We start from the raw sequence: 27,818 nt of genomic DNA on the forward strand, positions 1-27,818 counted from the left end.
AGATAATAAGGCGAGTGGTGTTTATTCAAGCAGTTTGGATAGCCTAACCCCTGCTGCAGAATGGCATGTTCACTGGATTTGGCAGATTGTCACGAGAAACTGGGTGTTGCCTGATTGTATTGCTGGTTGGGAACTGTAGGCACGGATAAATTTAGAATTGACAGCATAGCAAGTATGAAAAATATTGTAAGTGTTTGAATAGTGAACAGTTCTTTGAGTCTTGACCATCTCTACACTTGAACCACTAGGATATCACTAGATAAGACACTGCAAGAGTATTTGGCCCAAGGGACCATCAAGTGCAGTTATGTCAACACAAAAAGATGAATACATGTAATTGTAAAGACAAGGTAAGGTGACTATATTCTCAGGCAAATCAATATTTGATCCTCTGTAAACTGTACAATTCAGAAATGTCTTACATTGAATAAAGACTATCTATAGGCTAAATGCCTACCACTTAAAGCAACAAACAACCCAATAAAAAATACAGTTGTGTTTACTCTGCAGTGATTAGCACAGGTTATTTTAAAAGAAAACATAAGGCAAGGTAATGATATTCTCAGGAAAACCACTTAATCCTCTAAAACTGGAATACTGTACAATTTACAAAGTCAACACAGATCTTCAGCCTAACAATGGCTGGCGCTTTTGATAAACGTGTAGCTTTGGTCTTTAAATCTCTTCACTGAATGGTCACAGAAACTTACTGGCTACGCAAAACAGTTGGAAGCAGGAAGACGCAATGAAAGCAGCGCTTCTTCTGTTTTAATGTACGTCATTTGCGCGCCGTAAATAGTGGTGTTTTTGTAGAATGAAACGACGTGTAAAATAGCGCTTTTGCAGTAAATCGTGTAAAAATAGAGGTGATCTTTTGCAGTTTAGGCTTGCCACACACTTCCGGCGCGGTGGGCGGACGCGACTTCATACGAACTGATCGCGCACGGCGTGCAGGCACCGTCACTGCTGTCGTCACTGAGGTCAGGTTGACGGAGCGAAGATGGCGACCGCCTACGAGAGATACAATTTGTAAGTAAATAGACTAAAGTTAATCATGTTTATAACCCCCTTCTTCTTTCTAAGTATGTGGAAAGGCAAACAAGAGGTCAAGCTCGTGTTTGAGTGAAAACGGGAGCTGGAGTTGAGGAGCAGCGTCGGGTTTGATGACACTGCGGCTTAAGTTCGCTGACAGGCTGGAGCGTTACAGCAGGAACCAGTCAAGTTACACTCCGCGCTCATTCATTATGAACAATATATCTTGGCACCATTACGTAGACTTGGCAGGAGATGTGAAATCTTCCATGTCTTCAGTCGTCAAAACGGCTCGATGAGGGTTTTCGTCGTTTACTGCGAGCTGTGATGTAGAAAGTTCCTAAGCTTGACCTAGCTAGCAGCAAATGGCTATCTGGCGTTTTGTCGGCAGTTTTACACCATGATTGTCAGTCCCATTCATGGGTGGAAATGTGGCGGTTGCACACATTTCTTTGAAACGCAAGTCGTTTAGTTTAGACTAACGCTGTTTGTGAACCGAACACTGAAATCTGATCAAATGTAACGTTACATGTTGCCGACTATACAGTAACTTATTGTGAAAGTCTCAAACTGTCGGGACTTTTCCAGACACACCCTTGTTCAAAAGCGTCACCTTATTGAAAGTAAGCTACCCAGTCCTACCAGTCCTTCTGACGGTCTGTTCCGTGTCACTGGGCCGTTCAGTGCCGTGTCAGCGTTAGCCTGACAGTTTCAGTTCAGTGCTCAGCCACTGGACGTTTTAGACTAAGATAAATGGATCACACCTCTGTTTTGCATGTTATATCCTCGTCACAGTGACAAAAATGACACATGGGGAGCTTTTCCATGCTCCAATATGAATTGAAATGATTGAGTTTTGTATTTCTCCATTTGATATATTGAGCAGAACTGAGTCTTTGCAACAGTCAGGTTTGACCTGAACTGCACATGTTGTTGCTTTGCAGCTCAGTGATTTCATTTTGTTGGTTGTCGGACACATCAGCTGTTTCCACATTAAATGCTGTAGCAAATATGTTCAGTTCTTTTTGTAAACTTCTCATGTCCTGAAGCCTCCCACCAAATGCCGAAGGAGTTTTCATGCTCACAGCGTATTCAGATGTCATAGCAGGTTTTTGTTTGTACCTATTTCCAGTTGCACTTGCTTTGATTTTGCTGATTCAAATGATTTCACATTTGAAAGCAGAGAGCTGTGAAGCTGGCTGGAGCTTGAGGTTCATGTCCACCATGAAGGCCAAATTAAACAGATACTTGCTATCACTGAGTTATACGACAGGTTTTCCGTCGTCTGTATGGACAGACACGTTAGAACAATTTTTACTTTGTCTGGTTCTAGCAGCTCCACATTTCTGCCACACGCTTTTATGCCATGCTTAAATTATTGAAAACTAGTGGTTTCTTGATATGTAAGATGAGCCAATCCAAAAATCACCAGTATGCTTTAGAAAATGGTCAGCACAGCTGCAATGTAAATACACATGGTTTATACTGAACTGACTAAACCATGCAAACCAGTCAGGTGGTCCTCAAACAGTCAGCTTCTCAGTTTACTTTGTGTCGGTGTACCACCGACATGTTTAGCGTGATCTAGATTATGGACGGTCAACAATAGAGCGTTTGTGTGGTTGTGTCACTACAGCAGCTGAGTTTTTCAATACATCACCCTGAGCTCCAAACTTAACTGTGGCCAAACAGGGGGTCACATTTTTCCTCTGCAGGGATTTAAAGCTGTGTGTTACTCAAGCTGTTGCTATGATTTCTGGTCAATTTAAGATACTGAATCAACACACTTTACAGGACAGCTGCTGGCATACCAGGCTGAAGATTGATAACCAACATTTTCTCTCAATTGACTTTGTGCTTGTTTTTTCTCATTCCTTACTTTTTGTTTTTTTTGGTTGTTTTTTTTCTTTTATTCAATAGTTTGACAGTAGAGAGACAGGAAACATGGGCAAAGAGTTAAAAGATGGTCTCCCAGTGTAATTATACAGGGGCTGTTTACTGTACCACATTTCACTACTTACTTGTGATTCACAAGGCGATGTGATTTTTGGTTAGGTGTAATATGTATTTGTCCCCCACAAGCAAAAGAGACCTCCACAGAGAGGTCACCATCTACAAAGCTACACCAGAACCAGAGCCAGAGGGATTCAGGCTGTTTGTCAATATTCCAAAAAGAACTACATTCAAATTGATACATCCTTTTGCTTTCATAACCTCTTTTCCATGATCTTGATGGAAACACCCCGCTTCCCAACCAGGTAGTACCGCTCAATTATGGCCACTTTGGAAGCACAGGTCTACCTGTGTATGGATCCTTTCCATAATGTAGTCAGTCATGCAAAAGCAAGCACTTTTAGGGGATGCACACTGAAGGTGCTAATAGTTGGCCAAAGCAAGCAATAGTAGCAGGAATAAATAAGGAGCCCTTCCTGTACAGGACAACCATGTTGTGAGTCCAGTCCAATTTGTTGTTGAAGTGAACACCAGGGTATTGGTACTCAAACACATCCACAATCTCAGTGTCATCATCTCCTTTGTCTTGCTGGCGTTTATTTGCAGGTGGTTCAGTCCACACCATTTTTTTTTAACTACTTTATTTTCAGTTTTTTTATATGCAACATATAGAAACATACACAAACATGCCGATATACCAACAGTATACAGACATAACAAACAAGAGGGTAAAAGTAAAAAAAAAAAGGGTCAGTGTGTAAACTCACTACAAATGATTACATGAATTGTTTGGTGCAAGACATATAATCTAAATATGGCTGCCAAATTTTCAAAAAGGTGTTATATTGTTTTCTGAGACAATATGTGATTTTTTCCAGGGGAATGCAACTATTCATCTCCAAATTTCCACAAATTTAAGTTGTGCATTGTTTAGAGAACTGCGAATACTCGTCAGGTTTCCCAACAAACATAGTCCAGGGTCTACTGGAACATTAACTCCTATGATCCTGGTCAAAGTGGAGCAAATATCATGCCAAAAAGGCCTCACTTTCGCACAGAGCCAGGTACAGTGTAGAAAGGAACCAACTTCAGTACCACACCTGAAGAACGTGTCTGACAGGCTAGGTTTAAATGAGTGTAATTTTTCTGGGGTAAGGTATAATTGATGCAAAATATTATAGTTAATCAATCTATACCGGGCATTGATAATAGTTGACAAGCTGCCTTGGCATAAATCCGTCCAAAACTGTTCGTCAATTGTAACATTAAGATCTGACTCCCATCTTCTTCTAGACTTATGCAAACCTGGTCTTGGGCCCTCATCCAACAACAGGCGATACATTTTAGAAATAAATTTGTGTGTGTTCCTCATAAAGAAATCTCTCAACATCATTCATGACAGGTAAAGTCATTTCAGGACCCAAATTAGCTCTCAGAAAGGATCTTACTTGGAGATAACAGAAAAAGGTTGGATTGCACAAGTTATATTTCCTCTTTAAATGTTCAAATGACATGAAAAGTCCTTTATCGAAGCAGTCCTCCAAGTGTTGGATTCCTTTATGATGCCATGTATCCAGGATCTTATTGTCCAGAGTCATGGGAATAAGATCATTCTGTTTTAAAGGTGTTTTAGGTGACAGTCCCACCTTCAATCCGAGAGCTTTGTGAACCTCATACCGAATTTTAATCAGACGCCTCAGTATAGGGTTGTCCGTCTTGTTGTTTACAGTTCCAGAATTATGCTTATAAATGAAGTCACTCTGGGTCTTTTCTTTCAGGGGGTACAGTCCGATTTATGTCCAGAAGGGGGCGTCACTGCTCTCAAACAAAGATGAGATGAACCTCATTTGAGCTGCCAAGTAGTAGTTTTTGAAACTTGGTAGCCGAAGTCCTCCTGAACCATAGTCCCATGTTAACTTTCCCATGGATACCCGGGGTATTTTACAATTCCATAAAAATTGTCTGACACATCTATTGAGAGTTTTAAAAAAGGATTGAGGTAATGGAATGGGTAGGGATTGAAACAGATATTGCATTCTCGGTTGTACATTCATTTTAATACAATTGACCCTGCCAATTCAGGTGAGAGGCAAACCCATCCACCTACATAAATCCTCTTCAATCTTAGTGAGCAGTGGGATGTAATACAATTTATATAGATTTTTGAGATTGTTTTCGACAAATATCCCGAGATATTTTATACCGTCCATGGGTCATCTAAATGGACTGGTGCGTTGGAGTTTGGAATGATCAAAGTTGGTCAGTGGAATAATTTCACTTTTTTCCAAATTCACCTTATAACCTGAAATACTACCATAAGTGTTTAATATAGTTTGTAATTTGGAAAGAGAATTATCAGGCTCTTTTAGGTACAAAATAACATCATCTGCCAGGAGATTAATTTTATGAACTGTCTGGCCCACCTGAAAGCCCTTCACATCAGGATCTTGTCTAATTGCTTCAGCTAAAGGCTCAATTGCCAAGACAAAAAGTGCTGGGGACAGAGGGCATCCCTGTCGACTCGATCTGCTTAAAGGAAATATTCATTGGTGCTGATTTTTGCCTGGGGTTTATTATAAAGAGTTTGAACCCAATTAATAAATACTGGGCCAAATCCAAACCTGGCCAACACTTTGAATAAATATGGCCATTCTAACCTATCGAAGGCTTTTTCAGCTTCTAGAGACACAGCTATACTGGGTTCCGTTTCAGATTTTGTTAAGTGTATAATATTAAAGAGCCTGCATAAGTTATTAGCTGATGAACGCTTTGAAATAAAGCCACACTGGTCTGGATTAATTAATTGTGGCAGGTATTGGCCAAGTCTGTTAGCCAGGGCCTTGGAAATCAATTTATAGTCTGTATTCAACAATGAAATTGGCCAATATGAAGAACATTTCAGTGGATCTCTATTTTTTTTGTAAATTACAGTAATTATGGCTGTAGAGAATGACTCAGGAAGTGTTCGAGTCTTAGAAGCTAGGTTAATAACATTCATGAGAAGAGGGATGAGTAAATCCTTAAATTCCCTGTAAAATTCTGGAGGAAAACCATCTTCTCCTGGTGATTTGTTCGCTTGCAGTGAACCTAGAGCTTTTTCAATTTCTTTTTGTGTAAAGGGCAGATCAAGACTATTTTGGTCTTCCAGGCCAAGTTTGGGCAGTTCAATCCTGGACAAGAATTCATCAAGATCACTCAGATTTTCTGGTGGTTCTGATGTGTATAGATTTGTGTAAAACTGTTTAAATGCGTCACTGATTTCTGTTGGGTTATATGATACAGAGCCTGTTTCGGTTTGAATTGAGTTAATAGTCCTAGAGCTTTCTTCTTTTCTTAGTTGCCAAGCCAGAATTTTATGCGCTTTCTCTCCCAATTCATAGTATCTTTGTTTGCTTCTCAAAATGTTTTTTTCAGTTTTATAAGTATGTAATGTATTATATCAAAGCTTTTTATTCACCAATAACTGGTGCACTTCTTTAGACTTTGATTGTTGAAACTCCTTTTCCAATTTCAAAATATCTGCTTCCAATTCTTTGATTTCTGCCATGTAAATCTTTTTAATACCTTTGGTATAAGAGATTATTTGTCCCCTTAAATAAGCTTTTAGTGTGTCCCATAATATAAAGCTATTGGGAGAAGAAGCATAATTTGTCTCGCAAAATAATCCAATCTGATCTCTTATGAATTTGTAGAAATCTGGTTTTTGAAGGAGGGTAGGGTTCAGACGCCACCTATCAGTCCACACCATTTGTGAAAGTTGGTGATGACTTCCCTGTATTCCAATTTGTTCCCCTGTGATACGCGTCCAACGATGGCTGTAATATCGGAGAACTTCTGGATGTGACAGCTGTCAGTGTTGAGTCTGAAGTCCAATGTGTAGAGGGTGAAAAGAAATGGAGAGAGCACTGTACTCTGTGGAGCCCCGGTGCTGCAAACTACCACATCAGACACGCAGTCATGAAGCCTCATGTACTGTGGTCTGTTGGTGAGGTAGTTGAGGGTCCATGCAGCCAGGTGGCAGTCTACTTCAGTTCCCTCCACCTTCAGCTTCCTTCCTGAGCAGTGGTGAGGAGGGTGATGCTGGTGTCAGGGATTCTCCAGAGGAGAATGAGGGGGTGTGGAGATGTAACGCCCTCTGGACTCAAATCTGTTGAAAAACAGATTTAGCTCATTTGTCCATTCTGGATCTCCAGATTCTGGACTCTACCCGCTGTCACTGCTGTGGCCTGAGATGGTTTTCAGGCCTCTGTACAGCTCTCTTGCGCTCCTCCAGCCTCCTCCTGTAGCTGTCCTTGCCTATCGCTATGCCCCCACCCTTCCTCTTACTGCACTCCGTCGCTTGCCTGTCTGCTCTCAGCAGTTGGAATCCATTCAAAGCAACATGCAGGGTCCAGCGTGAGTTCATTTAGTAAAGTCTCCGTGAAGCACATCATGCTACACTCCCGGTACTCCCTCTGCAGTCTGGTTAGCACTGTTCGATCTCACATTCCACATAATAAGAGGCGGTATGGATGATTTTTCCGTCTTTTATTGTCACTGCACTTAGCTCCCACTCAGCATCCCCTCCTGACACACTTAAATAAATCATTAACAAATTTTAATAATTTTAATCAACTGTTAATAATAATTCATAAACTTAGCTTCCCTTTGGTGAAGCACAGAGGAATTTTGAAAGAAGCACAGGAACAGCACACCGGTGATGTCAGACAGCTGTGAAAAGAAATCACATGCACAAATACTTATGTGCATGTGATTTCTTATTTTTTTATTTTTAATAAATTGCTAACATTTCAAAAACAATTTTTTCATGTTGTCATAATGGGGTGTTGTGTGTAGGATTTTGAGGGCAAAAATGAATTTATTCCATTTTGGAACATAACAAATTGTGGAAAAAGTGAAGCTCTGTGAATACTTCCAGATGCACTGTAGGTGCTTGTCGTCGCACCAAAAAATGTTAAGAGAGGTGGAATTACCTGTACTCTAATCGCTTGTGATAAATTAAGCATAAGCATAGATTTTCACAACATTGATTCCGTCAGTACATGCCATACTCACAACTGTTTTTTCTAATGCTGTCAAGTTGGTGTCAAAACACAGCCCTACTGTGATGAATGCTCCTTGCATTGTTTGAGTCTCTTTGCTGCTGCCAGACTTGCAGTTGACCTTTGTTTTGCAGGAGAACATTAGTACCCCAAGGCAACATGTCATCTCCTAACATCTCCCATCTCTCTCCCAGGCACACAACCCCAGAGAAGTTCTTCATTGAGGCTTGCGATGAGGGTGCTGATGTTGTGCTGGCAATCGACAGGGTCTCAAATGAGATGACCCTTACAGGTAGAACGTCTTTGGAAGTTGAACAGCTGTGCATCACGGACACTACAAAGATAAAATAGTTTAAGCCACGTTTCAGACCCGCATAGGTGCATATCTCAGCTCTCCCCACCTTTGGACCATCGGCTCCTTATTGTCAGTCTCTGCATGTATCAGCTTGGCATGCCATGTGTTTTATTCATTATTAAGGTGAACATTTTTGTCTCATCTATCTGCCTTACATTTAATGGTTGAAGCACTTTGGAGGGTGTTGAGGATCTGGATTAAATAAAAGGTTAAAGCATGAACTAACTTTTTTTAACATTTCTTGTGCTTTCACAGTTAAAAAAGATGTTCCTCCCTCAGCAGTAACCAGGCCTATATGTGGCATCATGGGAACCATACGCCTGGTAGCAGGTGGGTACCACGGTGAAACGGCTGTGTGTTGTCAGTGCTCTGTTGAGCATGTTTCTGAAGCCTGTACAATTCTACAGCTGTGACTGACCACTTACACCATACAGGGATGTACCTGATCGTCATCACAAGGAAGAGGAATGTGGGCAGCCTCCTGGGCCATGCTGTGTGGAAGGCTGTGGATTTTGATGTTATCTCTTATAAGAAGACAGTGCTGCATCTCTCAGAGATCCAGGTCAGCAAGACCATTCACTCAAAATCTACACTTTCAATTTGTGCATGAAAAACCTGAGTGGAAACCCAAAAACTTCAGAAAAATCTGAAATATTTGAAAAATATGGCCAAGTTCTTACACTTGGCTGCGTTGGAAAAGTTGGTGGGTCGATAAAAGTAAAATGCAACAAAGTGCAAAGGAAGTAGACTTAAACATCTACTGAAGCTTCCACTCCACCTGAGACGTCAGCTGTATGCTGTGGCGCAATGAGGAAACTAAATAAATGAAAAATAAATATAACAACCAAACGTAAATGACATACTGCAAACAGTTTGCCTGCTGCTGTTTTAAAGTCATCTTGTTGAGCCCTGCAGTGTTCTGCAATGGTATAATGGCACCTGACTGGAGCATCTGCTGGTTTTGTTTCTTTGTTTCCACAATATTTTTCTTGTCCTTTTCTTATGTTGTACTATCCCTTTAAAGAAACAGTAACACTGCAACAGCTTAAGACCAGATATTTGCACTTTACACACACACTCACACGAACACACACGAACACACACACACACACACACACTCAATTCGCTCTGATATCAGATTAAATACAAATATAATGGAAAAAACTGCCCTGTTTTTTACAGTGTCCTTTCAGATAAAGCCGACACTTACTTTCCACCTTTCATGATCTAAGTGTAAGTTAGTCCTTCCAGACCAATACAATCAAACATAATTCAATAGCTCTCCTGTCTTAAAGAAATCTAAAGCCCTGAAGTTTAGTCTATTTTGATGTTTGTATAAAGTGTCCTTCATATGTATTCCAAGCACACAGAGCCTGAAATTTAACATCTCTGACAAACATTTTCTAACAGCCTTCTCTGGACTGTCCCAAAGAGGGTGAAACATGGTACTGTTCTAATCCAAACATTTAGTTCAGATATCTGGAATATTAGGAGAATATTGATGACACATGGCAGGAGTTATGTACATTCTCATTAACCACTTATATTGACATTTAAACCTTGTATTTACTGTCCTTTTTTGTGCTTTCAAACAGCATCATTCGAATCTATCTTGTCTAGTGTTAATTCAATACTGTATGCAATCAGTTTGCTGTAATATTTACATACATGGCCAATCCCTTCTAAATTTGCAAGTGTAATTTAATAATAATAATAATAATAATAATAATAATAATAATACGTTTTAATAAAGGTGGTATACACATTATCTGTTCACATTTCGATGACAAGTAACATGTAACTCTTCATGTAAATAGCTATTAAGAGTTATTTAGGGATTTGATATCTTTGACATAATTGATCAAAACTTCATCTTCATAAAAATACACCATTTTCGGAGTACCTTTTATATCCCATGGCCTAGGGAGGCAATCCTCCATCCTTTTTACCAGGTGTTTTTACCCCAGTAGGAGTTAATTGAGACAACACAGGCTTATCACCTATATATTCATGGGCAGCATGTCAAACTGAGATTGTATTTGTAGCAAAAGGAATTTTTGTTCGTTTCCTCAGTGTGTTAACATTCAAAGAGTACAGATACAAATTGAGTGGTAGATCTGGAATGGACTCTTGCTTAGTGCTTACGAGGGGTGCTTTTGTACAGAAATAATAATGGTGCTGAGTTCAGTTGGGCAGCCATATAATAACACCAAAGATTAGGAAGTCCCCCACCTCTCATAAGGCAGATAAAATAGCCTAAGGTGTACTCTAGTTTTCCTATCATTTCATTCCCTGTGCTACCTCGTGAACACAAACACAGAGATTTGTTCAAATCCTATGAATGGGAGACAATGGGAGAAGCATGAAACCTGCTCATTGCTGCCTGCAGCTTTAATTTTGGCTGATTGATTGAGATACTTTCTTCTGTTCAGTGCAAAAAGGCTTGAACCTGCAAATCGCTGCTTGAGGCTATATTAGATGAAAATTTCATTATTTAATCATAAATAAGAACATTGGTGCATTTCTATACCACCTGATTTTTTTTGTGTAGATAAATGGCTTCAAAGTAGCTTCATTGCCAGTCCAACTCTTTTAACTCTATTATATTAACAATAAGACTACAATAAGTAGTTTTTTGTGTCACATCCTGTGCTATATGGTCCATGTAGTGAGTGTAAGATGTGTGGAAGAGATAGCTGGTATCAGATTGGTACTCGATATCAGCAGATACAAGATAGAGTTAAGATTTTAAGCAAACGTTTGTCGCAGCATCCCTAACACACACATTACCACAACATATGAGTGGTGCAGTTCCCTGTAATCTACAAAGTACATTGTCATGAGTTTTCCTAAAAAAACTAAGTCTGTTTTCTTTCCTCTTCTAGTCTCAGGAGAACAAGACTTTCCTGTCCATGCTTAACAATGTGCTGACTACAGATGGCTTCTACTTCTGCACTGACTATGACCTGACACACACTCTGCAGCGGCTGGCCAACACCAGCCCTGACTTCAAGGAAATGAGTCTGCTGGAGAGGGTGAGATATCCAATAAACTGTCATACAGAAGTCAACACAATATTCAGGTATTGATCATAAAGAAGTCATAAACACTTGTGCATTCAAGTGTTTTTGGTCATAAATGCCTAAAATGCCATGTGCAGACCCAAACCAACAATGAATTTACGCCACTAACAAGGATTGTGTGTGTATCCAGAACATTAACCTCTTGAGTTTTGCAGGGTTTTTGTGTGTGTGAACTTGTGTTGACCTTATTACCGAGCTAGCAACTAAAGCAGGGACAAGTGTGGCCACCACTGAGCCATCTCTCCTGCCATCTCTTTTCCCTTTCCCTCCATCACCAATACTGGGGTGTAGGATGTCGTTCAGCCACCAGCAGCTACCTCAGAACTGGATGGCAATTATGCATCTTTTCACTATACTTCACCGCACCGTCATCTTGGAGAATTAAGCAGTATGATTCCACATGACCTCGGGTGGATAAACCCAAACAGTTACTCCTGGATAGTTTTCCAGTTTGGCTCCTTTGGCCACTTTTGCCAGTACATGGTACTGAACCAAACCCCCGAAAGAAGGGATATTAGAAAGACCTGGCCAAGAAATGCAAGACAGAACAGAAAGACAGTTTACTGAGGACATTTCTTTCATGATACAGCTTTTATTCGGCTCAGCCAGAGGTGTAAAGTAGTAAGCAGACCACAGTCATTTTAATCCTGTCATTTTTGTGGAAGTTGTTTTGGTCTTTCAGCTTTTAGGTGGTTGAAAATATTGGGTCTTTTTCAGTGTTTGTTTGTCAATATCAAGTAAAAGATATGAGAGACAGTAGAATAGGATGTGCCCTGAGCTGCACGTTGTCATAGTCCTGCTTGTTTGATGCGTAGTGCTGTCCATGGTGCTGATGCAACTGTCATGATGTTGCATTCTTAGTGATAACTAGCTCTGACCATTTGTGTGTAACTTCTAGGTTCAATCGGGGTGAGACAGCATGACAATAACGTACTTTCCCATTCTTATAAATAAAGGCTGCACTATGAGGTCACAGTTAATTTACATCAACTGAACTGATTTTTAAGTGTTTGGGACTCAGAGTGTAGGGAAGTCAAAAAGTATTGTGAGACAGGCTAACATGAGTGGTTTTGGTGTTCTCTTGGGATTCGTTGACACTAAGAAAAATTGGCATCCTTCAAGGTGTGTGCAGTTCTATGTAAACATTAACTTGCCTAAATTACTGTTCAAATTATTCATATATAGTAAATAGTAAATAGTAATAGTAGTAATAGTAATAGTAAATCTCTTTCATTCATTTACTGTTCTATCTCTCTCTCTCTCTCTCACACACACACACACACACACACACAGTGTTTGCTTTGACAGGATTGCCTACGTATAGGAATGGCCACTAAAGTAGGTTTGGCAACACATTTTAGAGTTTCTTTCCTTCTCTCTTTAATCGTCTGAGAGAACATGACCATTGATGAACTTGTAAGTGGTGCAGATGTCATTTGATGCCACACTGGTGTCAGTAGTTTCGATAGGCATCATCCTTAACATCAAGCCGCCTCCCCATTTGCTGTTGTGAAAATTGAATCACATGTGAAAGTTCCAAAATGCGAGTTGTGCTTTGTGGTCAGTGTTACACAACATTGAACTAATGAGGAAAGTAAACAGGTTCAATTAGACAGAAACAGAAAGAGGCGAGGCATTATGGGACAAGCCAGCGTGTGTTCAGTGTAGTTAAAATGGTGAAAGAAGACGTAACCTACTAGAAATGGTACAAAAACAGATATATACAAGTATAACCACATCCCCCTCATTCTTTATTTATAGATTGTGAATTGTGAACATTGTTTTTTTTTAATCATAACAAGCTAATGACTGAAGAATGATCATTGTCATAAAGTTTTGCCTCTGTTATTGATGAATAATGTGTTGAATGTGTGGTTTCCAGGCAGATCAGAGGTTTGTGTGGAATGGGAACCTCCTGAGAGAATTGGCTGCGCAGCCAGAGGTAACACATATGACTTTTATCTAATGGCCCATTTGTTTTTCAGTCATGGTAGTGTGTGTTTTGTACTTGATGTATTTAATTTAAAGAGTAACTGTCACTATTTCCCCATAGCTTCATAGGTTTGCACTTCCTGTTGTCCATGGATGTATCCTTTTCACTGAATGTCTAGTATTTTCAATATTGTCATGAAACTTGGAGCATTTGATCTTATCTAAAACACACTGTAGATGAGATACACTCCTGAGCAAAGCCTTTCCTTGACCATCCTGGTCTAGTCATCATCATGAAGCCGTGTCGTATTAATGGGAAGATCTTTGAGTGGATTCTCATCTCCAGAAGAAGCTGCTTCCGGGCCGGTGTCAGATACTATGTTAGAGGTAAAAATCCTTGAAGCATGATACTGAATCGTTGTCTTTATTGAACTGTACCAAGCATTGTGGAGTTGACCTGATGTCTAATACATTTTCATTAACAGTTATAGTTTGATCTCTCATGCCTTGTAGTGTGTGAGCCAAGATCAGCTTCTCTTGCTCTAATCACCCATAGCAGAAGTTAATGTTGTCTACTTCAGTACTGACTCTACTGACTTTCCATGGATGTTTTCTGATCTGCTGTCTCCACAGGCATTGACTCTGAAGGTCATGCTGCTAACTTTGTGGAGACTGAGCAGTTGGTTTTGTATGAGGGAGCAAAGGCTTCATTTGTCCAGGCAAGTATGACTCCCACTCATACCTATAAAGACTATTTGAACAGTGGCTCATTTGTACCTGGCTTTTCTACATCTCTACATTTTAAGACAAACCTTTTTTCCCATCCCCAGACACGAGGCTCCATGCCCTTTTACTGGAGTCAGAGGCCCAACCTCAAGTACAAACCTAAACCTATCATCAGCAAAACCACCAATCATGTAAGAGCAGGCATTTTCATGTCTCCCTGTGCTTTTTTAAATAATGATGGGTATGAAAATTTGATGCTAACCAATTCAGAACTTTTTTTAAAGATGGATGGTTTCCAGAGGCATTTCGACTCTCAGATTCTCATCTATGGGAAGCAAACTATTCTGAACCTGGTGAGGACCACTGTTCCCAAGCTTTATTCATTATTACTTAATAGGCAAATATAAGCAAAGACTGAAGAGACCTATCTTTGTTTTGTTTTCCAGGTGAATCAAAAGGGCTCAGAGAAGCCACTAGAACAGGCCTTTGCCAAGATGGTGTCTGGCATGAACAATGGTATGCTCAAGTAAGTGTCACTCTATGCCTTCTCCAGTTTTGCAAGCATTGTAGTAACCTGGTTATTGTAAATTTTGAGTACACAAGCAGCAGGTCAATAGTCACATTTAAGAGGTGGAAGTAACACATGATTTTTACTCTGGCTACGATGACTTACGATGACGATGATGATTTTGTCAATTTGTTCTTTTTTGATTATTTTTAAATATCATTTTACTTTTGCTTCTGTATGATTTATCCTGCGTATTGTACGGTAAGTGTTGCACTGGCTACATTTCAAGTCGCATGCATTACAGAGTAAAAACCATAGTCACATAAAAACATTGTAAACTGTATGTGAATGAAACAACAGAAAGTAGCCAAATCAGCAGCTGCAGCAGAGAAGAAGTTGCTGGTGAGTTTATGGCCACAGGACAGAGCTCCAGAGTGCTCCATGTGCAGAGAGGTGACAGTCGGCACTCAGCTGACTCTCTGGAAAACACTCTACAGTTCTCAATGTAATCTTAAAGTCTATGGCTGAGTGTCAGAGAGAGAGAGAGTGAGAGGTGCAGTCACAACTGGGTCTAGCTTAGCAGTTTGTGAACAGCCCAACAGTTCATATCATAAAGAATGATGTGCCTGTGGATTAAGGTTGGCATTATTGCACCTTGGAATTTAGTAATTGGCATCCGCCTTAATTAATCACTGGTGTAAAGCACCACCTGGCGAGCACACCCACCTTGTTAACTGACCAGCAGTGGCACACTGGGACTGGCTAACATGCCAAATGCTCATAGCGTATACTCCCACAGTGACTTCTGCGTTAACTTAGGAATGTTTACCATAAGTAAACTGTTTTCGCTGTTTTCGATAATCCCTGTAACAATTGTGACTGCAAAGCCTGTTCTGGCTCACAATGTTTGAAAACTGTAAGGAGCTCTGTGGACAGAGAGGCTGAGAGCACTGGTTGTACAGTATTGTGCTCTGAGCATGATCAAGCAAAGACGTAACCTCGAGCAGATTGTGGAGGGCTTTGCAGTGCTCCAATCACTGTAAAAGAAAGACATCAGGTTGCTTTGGATAAAGGGAGCAGGCCTGTGGCTTATTGCTGTTGGGATTAGATATTTTTATTTTCCATTCAGCGCTCCTTGAGAACTGTGATGACTACATTTATTTTGATTACCTCTGTAACAAAGGATGGCTCTCTGATCAGAAGACTTGATCAAGACATCTCCTATTAGGCTGACTATAGGGCTTCCACACTGACAGTCTTGTCTGTCCTCAGTTACATAGCCTTCGACTTCCACAAAGAATGCAGCCACATGAGATGGGACCGTCTCCAGATCTTGGTGGATTCTGTCACTGAGACACAAGATGAATACAGGTAACTTAACCAGCAGCTATTCTGGGCTAACATCTAGCTGTGTACTGTGAAGGAGTATTCAGACTTTTCTCTGCGTGTAGTTACTTCCTGGTGAACTCAGAGGAGAAGATGGTGGTCCAGCAGAAAGGAGTCTTCCGCAGTAACTGCATGGACTGCCTGGACAGGACCAACGTTATCCAGAGCCTCCTGGCCCGGCGCTCCCTACAGTCCCAGCTGCAGGTCTTTGAACCCTACTACTTCTCAGTCTCTTTGAATAGCAAAATTGGGATAGAAAACTTGCACAATGTAGGGTTTGTCAGTAATTACATCCCCTAGGTGATGCTATTGTGACTCAGACTTCAAGTCTTTTTTAACATTTTACCCAACATTCAAGGTTCCTGTTGGTAATTGAATTTCTGTTCCATGTTGGAATTCAGAGAGGGGAATTTTAGACTGCAGGTGTTGTGACATTTAATATATTCTCTAGGAAATTTAGAAATTCAATAACAATGAAAGAAGTCTGCAAATATATAAACCTCACAGTTTTACACAGTAATATGGAAGGATGTATTGAGCAATATGTATAGTGTTGATAAGTTTTAGACATTTTTTTGATAAAGCAATCCCAGCTAAAGTCCACTTACTATCTCACACTCTTAAATTTAAGCATAAAACAAAAAGCTCAGAATCTAAAATTTAAAACATAAAATTTAAACTTAAAATATAATTGAGCAAAATCCGCCGATGAAGACTGCGTGATGCAGTTGAAAGCTCAGGAAAAAGCTACAATGCGAACCTGAAGTTGGGGTTGATTTAATCAAGAAATGGCCAAAATAGATTATCATGTGTGGTTGATATACAGTGGCTACATTGGAAAACATACTTACTACTGTGAAGTGAATTAGTTACGACTGATTTTTGATATGACTCTTTCCAAAGTTAATAATAACATTTTAGGCCATATTTTGGAAAAAAAAGTATTTTTTCGAAGATACTTTTCAAATGAATGTCGGCAAATACGTGGATTGTGTCAATTTTAGGTGGTATCTCCCTTGACATGTCTGTTTTTAGCCAACTTTGGGGGGAAAAAAAACACAACTGTCATGGATTTGGTTGGTTATTTTGCAAAGATGCAAACAGGTCACATGATATTTCAAATCCTGTTTATATTGCGAGACCTGAATCTAATTGACCAGTTTGGTGTGTATTGTGCCTGTGTCCACAGAGGATGGGGGTTCTGAATGTGGGTCAGAGGATTGAGGAGCAGGTGGAGTTTGAAAAGATCTACAAGAATGGTATTGTCCTCTGAATGCTTGACTGTAAGCATGTGTTGTGTCATTAGTAGAACTGTAGCCTCTGAGTGTGCCCTCACTGTTCTCTGTATGTGATCTCTAACCAGCATGGGCTGACAATGCCAATGCATGCGCTGTACAGTATGCAGGAACTGGAGCCTTGAAAACAGACTTCACGAGGTACAAGCACTGTAACACCCTGTTGACACACGTCAGTTGACTAACATGTCTGATGTTTTTTGGAGTACCCCTGCAGTATTATTGTTACCATAGCTGCTGTTAATCAAAGTTAATTTCTCCAACAGGACGGGGAAGAGGACCAGGTGGGGGCTGTTGATGGATGGTTGGAACTCCATGATTCGCTACTACAAAAACAACTTCTCTGATGGATTCAGACAGGTATGATGTCTATAACAACCACTGAAAAACTTAGTATAGTCCCAGAAAAATCCAGTTTTTCTGTCTCAATGCCCAACCGTACACTGCTTTGAGAAATCTGCTGTAGACTAAACTAAATGGAAAGTATCTTTTAAATTGTAACTTTGAATTGCATAACAATTAACCCCCTGCACAGTTGTCATTAACAGAGAAATCAGCTATAGCTACCAAAACTGTTTTGTTTTTGTACCAGACTGTTAAGGTCTTTAATTCTGCTGTCAGGTTGGGTATGTTAATCTGGGAGTCTATTTCGATTGACTCGCTACTGAAGCCAGCCACAAGTGTCCAGGAACTGCGGTTTTTGGCACTTCCACTTCGACTTATTTTTTTACTTGTGAAGGTTGCCACTTGCATATCAACAGTTTAAACAAATACACTGACAGTAACTGCACATAATGGTTTAGTGCCTATCTTCTCTACAGCAGACTGTTTTAAAAGACTCTGGTAAACTGTTCAAGTTCTCTATGTCTGGCTCATGCCACCTCATAAGCTCTAAGACATGAATAGCAAGCTTTAGCTGTTTAACCTTTCATATTCAACATTTCAATGAAACTGTTTGGAAATTGAACCCCAATAAGAAAATGAATATGATTTGGAAAAGTGTGTATGATGAAAAATGTCCAGTCTAGGCATCAGTGTGGTTTTGTTGCTTTCAGGATTCCATTGACTTGTTTTTGGGGAACTTTGCTGTCGATGAGTCAGATGGACCCTCTCCTCTTCGTGTGCAGAAAGACTGGAAGTTCCTCACGGTCAGTATATCAGTATTTTCTGTTATCAGCAGCTGCAGTGAAAGTGACTGTTAGGCATAGTCTGCACATACATTGGTAGTTTTTTTTTTTTTTTCTATGTGGTTTAGCCTTTTTTACATGCACAGATGCAGTTTTAGGTATCTGAAAACTGATCTTTTGGAACCAGCTTCCAAGGTGAAGCTTTTCAGAAACTGTTTGCAGTGTTTGGATATGTAGAGAGGGAAGGCAGTTGTTGTCTTGTAACAGTGGGCAATGTTATCTCCTTTGTTCACATGCACTATTTTGGCCATGCTGCAATGGTGGACGTGGCCAAAATAGTTGCAGGTGATAGCATTTTTACAGTAATAGTAAGAGTTTTTTTTCGTGACTCTGATTGGCCAACACGGCTTTGGGCTGAAGGTTATGTTGCTGCCTGTTGGCTAGGCATGCTCTTTACACTTCAGCTGTGCTTTGCTTTTTCATTTGGATAGAGTTTTTTTTTTTTTTTTTTAAAAAAGGTAATTGTGTGGACACAATTTTTTTAGAATAGAGGAAAAACCCTTGTTTTACGAAATACGGATGCACATGTGGACCAGACCTTAGTGTAATCCTTTGAATCCTGTTTTTTTTTTTTAATTTATTTTTGCAGCTGCCCATCATTATGCTGGTGGCATTTTCCATGTGCATCGTCTGTCTTCTCATGGCCGGTAAGTTCTTCTTTGCTCATCACTCTGCTGAAAATCTTATTCTGTCAAAAAGGCTTTTTACATTTTTACACATCAATGTACAGTTACTCTTCCACTATGTTGAGGAACAGAGGCGTTAAAATGTGCTGTAGAAGTCAGTGCTACATAATCCAACTCTCCCATGACACAGACCCTGCTACATCTCCACAAAACCATGGCTGAAGCACTTCCTCTATAGACAGGCCTTTATCTGAAGAACTTCATAAATGAGTACTATTTGTCTTCCAGGGGACACATGGACAGAGACCCTGGCTTACGTGATGTTCTGGGGGGCTGCTAGTGCAATTACAGCCACTATCATCTTGTTCAATGGCCAAGACTTTGTGGATGCCCCCAAACTGGTTCACAAGGAGAAGATGGACTGAGTGTGTGTGTGTGCGTGTGAGAAGTAGCTGAGCCAGCAGGCTCGTACCTCGTCATCTTCACTGACTTCCTCCCCAGGTCTGGACTCTAGACTGATCTGTTGCCTCTGTACTGCCCTGTCAAACACAGTTTATCTGTCTTTTTTTCTTCTGTTGTACTGCACACACTCCTTCACATGGTTTACATTTCATTTCCTACAATACTTTATATTTAGGTTGTTTTGCTGGTTTGTTGGTTTTGTTGGTGTTATGTTTGATTAGTTAGAGAGGGTCTGTGATGGCACCTGTCAGTTTCAGTGGTCTGCAGCATCCACCAAAAATATAATTTCTATACAATAACACTATTGCTCATTTTCCTGTTGGCTTACAATTTTTAACACTTTTGAATCTTTAACAATGTTATGACAAGATTTTTTTATTTTCAATTAATCTAGCTGGTTAGACCTCCAGTCAGTTTGCAGCTGGGTGGAGCTGTGCTGGAAATTATTTGATGTCACCAAACTCTACATACATTAAGAATGATTAAGGTTTTAAGATGTCCCACCCTAACAGGTACAGTGAACCAACAGAAGAGTGAGCGAAATATCAGTTGCAGTTTGTACATGTACACAGTCCTGAGAAGAGGTCTGAAAAAGCAACAAAACACCAGTGTGGGTGGGCTATGGGTGTTTTGCAACTTTAAGCAACATTAATTGTTTTGTTTCTTTTTGACCACTTGTGGGCAGCACAACAAACTGAAAAAGCAGTGTCTGACATATTGTCACTGCATCAAGCAAACGTGTTGGCAACAGCCACCAACTTTGTTCATTTGGTGTTGGGCAGGCAGTGTATAAGAGGATATCAAAGTTTTTTTTTTTACTGCAAACTGAGCTGAAGGAAGCTAAAAAGCTCTGTAGTGCTTAAGAGATGGTGATAATTCTCTGTGTCTTTGTCAAAATTAGCCCTGTCACCTTACACAAAATCATTTGATCCATTATTGATATGGAAATGTTGATTACTTAACTTAATTGCATTCATCCCAAACAGAGGCGGTATTAATGTCAGTTAACCGTTCACTGGCACGCTCAAAGATGAGGCACTTCAGCAAGCACATATTGAAAAATATGTGATGCATCTTACTGATGAACAAACCGCTCAACGGTATTTACATGATGAGTTTTGAATGTAACAAGCCTTACTAACGTACGTATGAAACATGAATATTTGGCTAATCTGTAACTGGAGTGAGCAGTATGTCTTCCTATCAAGCTAACTTTAGAGAGTATCTGATAATTTTGCACTTTGGAGAACCATGAAATGTGCTGCCTGCATACAGTTATTAATGATATATCGATTTGTATTGAGCGTTAGTACTCAGACTGTCTGGTGTTGCTAGTTTTTCCCAGCCTGGTTCCGGACCCCTGCATTGAGCCCATATGTCTTTATTTTGTTCAGCAACTCAGATAGGTCTGGTGTGGTGCTCACGATTTTGATACTTTTTCTTTTTTTCAATCAGTAGAGAACATTTGCCCTATGTAGAGCTTTGTAGTCAAGATTAAGAATGAATGAATACATTTCCAGTTAGCTATTTAGCTACATCCTTGAAAAATGGTAACAAAAAATTGCTGAAGCAATGCCGATGCATGTGGATGAGATCAACTCAGTTAAGTCACCTTCACAGACATAAGAACTCTTAAATCTGCATTTTTCTTTGATCATCATAAAAAATTAATTACAAAGTAATTGCTCCCAGACACCACGAACAGAGCTTTGGAGTTGACTGAAAATGACATCCCCTGCAAGTGTTTTGTGGCACTTTCCATCTCCATTAGCAATGCTAGTTGATTGTTTCTTTACTTTGGGGAAACAACTCTTAATGAGTACAACACCAGTTCAATAATTTGAATTATTGAACAAATTGAAGCCGTTAGTGTTTATTCAGAGGCCTGGAACCAGGATAATTTGTTTGTCAAACAAAAGTTAGACTGCACCAGTTTTTACTGTAATTGTATGTGTAAGCTTGTTCATCTCACTGTCCCTGGGTTGGTCCATGGCAGCATGCTTTGCCGTCGCCACACTGTCGTTTTTTTGATACTACGACTTGGGGCCAAGCCACAGTTTGAACGTTTTAAATTCTACACATTGTGGCTTTAATTCCAATGATCATGGTTATCAGGACTTCACTCTCTCAAAATGTCAAGTTCACAGGCTTCTGTACTTCATGGTATGTCATGTGGGATTCATCATTCATCGTTCCTATCATTTTTTGAATGGATAAGGTGTACCAGAACAGGTGAAAGGAATGTAATGTTACCATTACGATCACCATTTGATGTCTTAATATGAGATAATTCATTCAGTTTCTTGGTGTGGCAGTCTTGAAAAGTTAGAGAAGCACCCCAGAAATATAGTGTGTCACTGTATCTTGAGAATTCATCAGAAGTCATTAAATTGGGATCGCAGACCTAAAAATGTATCTGTAACCCCAGAGGCTTCCATCACCCTCTGTGAACCTGTTCATTCATGTTTTCAGTCTGGTTTATTTTCCTGCTTCCTCACAGAGGTTTGGGGGTTGTGTTGCTCCAATCTAGAAGAGAATGAGTCCAAATCCACTCTTGGATCCCTGCTTTACGTACCTGCTCCTCAGTGGAGAGGGCACAGACATGTAACCTTACATATAATCAATAAAGATCTGTTTGGGTCTTGAAACCCCCTAATGTTGACTTTTTAGGAAAATTGGTCACCATGTTTTCTTGTTTTGAAATGACTTCACATACAAGCTGTGTGGTTTTAGTTTTCAATGATGCTTTTTCAGTAATTCCTGCAAACATTATCTAATGTATCAGATCATACCAACAGATGGTACAAGCCATTGGGTCAGTGATTTAAATGTCTCAGTCTCAAAATGTTGTTAACTTAGTAAAAGGTTTATGGTTTATCTAACTGTATGATCATGCAAAGATGTTGTCTATCATGATCAGAACTATGTACCTTTGTGACAGTACAGGTCAAGGCCCGCTTTCTTGATAGCTTGTATGAACACAGAATGAGATGATAACTTGTGTGAACAGGATAATGAACAAGATAACTCTTGTTGGAAAAAGATGGCTTGTACATTATAGCAGTTTGCGCGTACAAGATGAACAATTGTGAACAACTTGTTGATTTACCAGATCTTTTGGAACTTAAGGTGCATTGTACTTACTAGACATTCCACTGCATCCTGTGGTCTTTTTCAGCAAATGGAGTTGTATGCTCAGTTGTGGAGTTGCTTGAAAGCTACATTTATAAGTGGACTGAAAGATTATTTTTGTCAAACTGCGTTTTACAAGAGCACAAGAATGAATATTCAGTACCATATGTGCAGTGCAGGTGAAATCCGTCTCATTGACGTCCTTGTAATGTCTGTGCATTTTAAAATTACATTTGCATTTACAGATGTACTTTGTGGGTAGAAGTGACATCTGGACAAGCAGCGACAGTCAGTCAGCATCACCTTTTTTGAAATATGTTTGTACATTGTACCCTAATATTATATTAAGACAATAGTAAAAGATCAAATATTTTCATTCCATTGTGTACAACTGCAGGTTTAAAGTTGCCTGAAGGTTCCAGAGTTATGTGATCATTATAACTCTACAGTGTTTTGCATTTGTTTTCCTTGGAAACATAATAATGGAGCCAATGTCATGTTACGATGACATACATTAACCTAAACCTGCTCAACCAAGGTGCACTATGACATGTGTATGGTATAACATGACTTGCAAACTTCACTGTACCACAACTGCACATTGTACTCCTTTTAAATCAGGACCTTAGCTTCCTTTGAGGACAATGAGGTCAGTGTTAGTCAGCTTTTATTGGCCAGGTATGTGCACACATATATGGAATTTGAATTGTGTTAAATTCCTCTCAATGTACTACTCACAGTTCCAAGAACAACTTACAGGAAGATGGAAATAGACATATAGCTGAAAACAAGGACAGCAAAGCTGAACAAAGATGGAACTATAGAACTATTATGTACATACATATTTTAAGTAAGTAAGTTTTAAACATGGTGGCAGTTCATTGAAAAATAAATAATCAAGCTTAGAAAATGAAACACTTTCAACTTCTGTTTGCAACTTATGATCATTAAGACATTGATGCAAACTGTATTGCACACAAATGGATATTTTGAGTTACAATTAGTGTTACAAGTTTGCAAATGATGTTATAACCCTGTGCTGGTACTGTTATGTCTGTGGGCTGTTTGTGTCACATAAGGAACATTGGGACTGTATACTTATAAACATATCATTTTAAAGCTAAACACAACAAGTCTTATCTGAGGTCGTCAAAGCCAAAACCATTTATTTAGTTTGTGGTGGAACATGTAAATGACCTTGTGTTTTTCCTCAGCAATCTTCAGTGCTCCCCTTTCAAAATCAGACTTCATCCTGTGTTTTCTGTAATTGTCAATAAACTCCAGTGAACACATACAGATTACTATTAAGGCACTATTGATCTTTTGCTGAATTTACCTTCAACAGTTTTAAGAAGTTTTCCTGAGTCGGTGTAGTGATCTCCTTTATGCAGTCGTGTGTCTACAAAGTGGTGAACCTTTTTCCACATCAATATCCAACCTTTTCTTGTGAACAACTGAGCCTTTCCAGGATGCTCCTTTCATATCCAATCATGATTCTCTCACCTGTTACCAATCAACCTGTTTACCTGTGAAAAGTTCCAAACAGGTGTTTTTGGTGCGTTCCACAACTTTCCCAGTCTTTAGTTGCTCAATTTGGTTGATTCATGTTGCCACATCAAATTCAGAATGAGTATATATTTACAGAAATCCATGACGTTAATGAGGTCAAACATATTGGTTTGAAGATGAATAGACTGTTTTGCTTTGAGAGGTTCCTAACTGAGTAAAATAACCTGGAAGTGTCTAGGTGGTAGCCATGATGAGCTAAGAAATGTGTTTGAAGTATTTCATTGTGTATAGTTTTACAGTAAAACTTTATTTTTATTTGTTAAACACATTAACACTGATTTTTTTGTCAGGAATGTCATTCAATTTTTAAATTATATGAATTTCAGGAGAACCAGTGGGGTAGTGATTTGTAAACAAAACTGCGAAAGATTTCCCATAAGAAATGAATGAGAAATTTCCTCAAGTTTCAGCCTTTTTTAATGTTTCCGCTGCCTCGCCATACTTTCTCCTAGAGACTCCATTCAAACTTTAAAACATAGATAATTTTGTCGGCTCAAAATGAACCTCGGCTCACTTTTTGATCTGAAGACCATAAAGTTTCTCAAAAAATGCTCAGAATTTCTGCCTCTAGAGTGGGTGATGTCATCAGCTAGAGTGCGAGAGGCAGTGAGAAATCGCCTGAAATTTTTTTTTTTTTATTTACCATAAACTCCAAACGGTGAATAGGGGACACATAATTGTTGGATCCTTATGGAGACAACCGTCTCTTCTTGCCTCTGATTTCAATTTTAAAGGGTTAGCCCCCACCAAATTTAAATAAAGAGGGATTTTGCACCAGCTGCCCTGCTCTGCTGCTCCATGTAAGAAAATACAATCTCCAGTTTTGTGTCTTGCAGCCTGCCGCAGTCTGTGTTTTTAAATCGACCATTTACTAATTTTTCTAAAACATATGTCAACAACAAACACACATACATCTGGCCCAGACTTCTACGCTTCTCACAATCTAATTGTTTTTTTGATAGCAGCTACCGTTTTCTCACAATCACAAACTTTAGGGCATTCAATCATTCGCAACTGGACCTCGTCAGTTTGTCTTAGAAGACGTTTCGCCTCTCATCCGAGCAGGCTGCATCAGTTCATGCGCAACCAGACTAGATAGGACAGCTCTAGTCCAATGCAATGGTGTTAGGTTCAAGTATTTATCCCCTGAGTGAGGCCAACCCCCAAAACCAAGAATGGTATCACTCTATTGTGAGGCAAACGATCCCCCCATTAAGGCGGGGTAGGGTGCAAGCCTTGGGTGTCAACAACAGTCGTTTGCCTCGTTAGTGTCCCATTGTTGTCATTGGGGGGCTCCTTGAGCCATGTGTGAATGGCTCTGTTGTTTATCCTCAGAGGCTAAATCTTTGAATCTCTTTGGGAGAGATGAAAGGACAGCATTGTATGTGGGAGATAGGTGGTGTCTAACCTTGACATAGATAGCTTCTCTTACTCCTCTTTCAAACCATCTGTCTTCTCTGTCCAGAATATGCACATTTGTATCCTCAAAGGAGTGTGCTTTCTCCTTGAGATGCAGGTAAACAGCTGAGTCCAGCCCTGAAGAGTTAGCCCTTCTGTGTTGTGCCATGCGTCTGCTCAGTGGCTGTTTGGTTTCCCCAATATACAAGTCTGTGCATTCCTCACTGCACTGGACTGCATACACCAGAGTGTGAGGTGTCCGGTCTTTGGGGTGCACCAGCCTTTGTCTGAGAGTGTTCCCAGGTTTGAAATGTACTGGGATGTTGTGTTTGTTGAAGATTCGCCTGAGTTTCTCTGATACACCAGACACATATGAAATTTTTTCAGGGCCCCCCTCAGGTGTTTGTGTTCCTTGGGAACACAAAGGGGGGCCCAAGGAACACAAACACCTGAGGGGGGCCCTCAAAACCTGTGGTTACCCCAGCTGGTCTTTTGTGAAAAGTTCAGCTGCTTCCAGAAAGAACAGGGTGACAGAGGAGGAAAAGAGGGACAGACCGCATCGGTGTCTGGTGTATCAGAGAAACTCAGGCGAATGCATGCATGTACATGTAGACATGATATGCAATGAAGTTGAAATGGCCCCTTAATTTTTTTTTCCAGAGCTGTAAATGCACACACACATGATCTTTATGAAGTAACAAACTTTTACATACACATTTAGCCATTTAATATGTTATAAAGATAGTAACATACCATTTAAAGACTTTGGTCCTACTTACGACAGGCTGTATCTAATGAAAATATTTTTTAGGTTATCTGTCTCAACCAATAATGACATTTTTTTTTCCTTTTTTCTTGAAAAGTATCAACAAGTATTAAAATACATGTTGGTATCAGGGCAACACTAGTAGATATTGATACATATACCACGGTTTGATTATCAATAATTTTATTAAAATATGCCAATGCATCTGATCTCATGCTACAGACACTTCCCTGTTGAAAAAAATGCATTTGTGGCTTGAGACATGGCAGGGGAGTCTCTCCCATTAATTAAAAGTATCTATATTGTCCCTTGAAGTGACCTTCAATTATGTTTTAACTAGTTAAAGCAAGGCAGAGATATCTTGAACTGAAATTGTGACTACTGAATGTTTAGTATAGATCAGTGTTTCTCAATCCTGGTCCTGGAGTACCACTGTCCTGCATGTTTTAGATGTTTCTGTGCTCCAGCACACCTGATTCAAATGCTCAGCTCATCACTGGGCTCTGCTGAGGCCTGATAACGAGCCATTCATTTGAATCAGGTGTGTAGCAACCAAAAACGTAATAACGGCCAATAATGTAATAACTACCAATAACGTAATAATTTTGGCCATTTTAAATGTAATAAAACCAACAATGTAATAACTTGCCAATAATGTAATAAAACCTTTGAGCCAATAACGTAATAACTTTTTGCCAATAATGTAATACATTATTACGTTATTGGCTGGTTATTACGTTATTGGCCTAGTATTTTAAAACCCTTTGAAAATGTAATAACTGGTGCTGATAATGTAATAATGTTATATATGACTGCAGTTCTTGGGAATAATACACTTTTTTGTGCAGTTCACTGAATTAAAATAAGTACAGTAGACAAATTTAAGATTTAGATTCTCTCTCTATCTCTCTCTCTCTTGCCTGATCTCTCTCATTATTAATATTGATCAGATAAAAATGATATTTGATCCTGTAAGATCCTGTGATGTCATCCAGGTGTTTAACAGAGGGTTTAGCACAACTCTATGATATAACAGCCTATAGATCACATCTGGACTCTGTGATGAACTGGAGCTGTTTTATAAAATATATGTTTATATTGTTGATACATATCTCATCAATTAATATCCATCTAATGTAAGCTGATGAAGGATTGTCACTTCTACTCCAAACCTCTTCATTAGCTCTCTCTCTCTCTCTCTCTCTCTCTCTCTCTCTCGTTCTTTCTCTCAATGTTGAGGTGTCAATTGAATTAACAATATTTTTTTCATCAAAACTTCTCAACTGTAACATACAATATACAGCATACTGTGTGAACAACAAAAATAAAATTAAAACTGAAAAATGGCTTCACAGTATGTGCATTC

The 27,818-nt window shown here is 39.5% G+C and overlaps 1 protein-coding gene across 1 annotated transcript; it reads left to right on the forward strand.

Moving 5' to 3' along the window:
• The first annotated feature begins 970 nt into the window (after positions 1-970).
• Positions 971-24,211, forward strand: sacm1la (SAC1 like phosphatidylinositide phosphatase a). Its single transcript, XM_041955453.1, has 20 exons — positions 971-1,029; positions 8,222-8,319; positions 8,638-8,712; positions 8,817-8,944; positions 11,268-11,417; positions 13,348-13,407; positions 13,519-13,552; positions 13,683-13,784; positions 14,031-14,116; positions 14,228-14,314; positions 14,408-14,476; positions 14,570-14,649; positions 15,904-16,002; positions 16,083-16,221; positions 17,207-17,276; positions 17,381-17,453; positions 17,579-17,672; positions 18,368-18,460; positions 19,089-19,146; positions 19,414-24,211. The coding sequence occupies exons 1-20, from the start codon at positions 1,001-1,003 to the stop codon at positions 19,548-19,550; spliced, it is 1,761 nt and encodes a 586-aa protein (XP_041811387.1). The 5' UTR covers positions 971-1,000; the 3' UTR covers positions 19,551-24,211.
• Positions 24,212-27,818: the final 3,607 nt, after the last annotated feature.

Source organism: Chelmon rostratus, chromosome 16, assembly GCF_017976325.1.
Source record: "Chelmon rostratus isolate fCheRos1 chromosome 16, fCheRos1.pri, whole genome shotgun sequence".
Classification (NCBI taxonomy): Eukaryota; Metazoa; Chordata; class Actinopteri; order Chaetodontiformes; family Chaetodontidae; genus Chelmon; species Chelmon rostratus.

Excerpts from the sequence above, each read along its gene's own strand:
- sacm1la (XM_041955453.1), top strand. The coding sequence starts at position 1,001 with ATGGCGACCGCCTACGAGAGATACAATTT. Across the intron at positions 8,945-11,267 it reads TGCATCTCTCAGAGATCCAG|TCTCAGGAGAACAAGACTTT; the intron begins GTCAGCAAGACC and ends TTCCTCTTCTAG. Across the intron at positions 13,785-14,030 it reads TGTCAGATACTATGTTAGAG|GCATTGACTCTGAAGGTCAT; the intron begins GTAAAAATCCTT and ends CTGTCTCCACAG.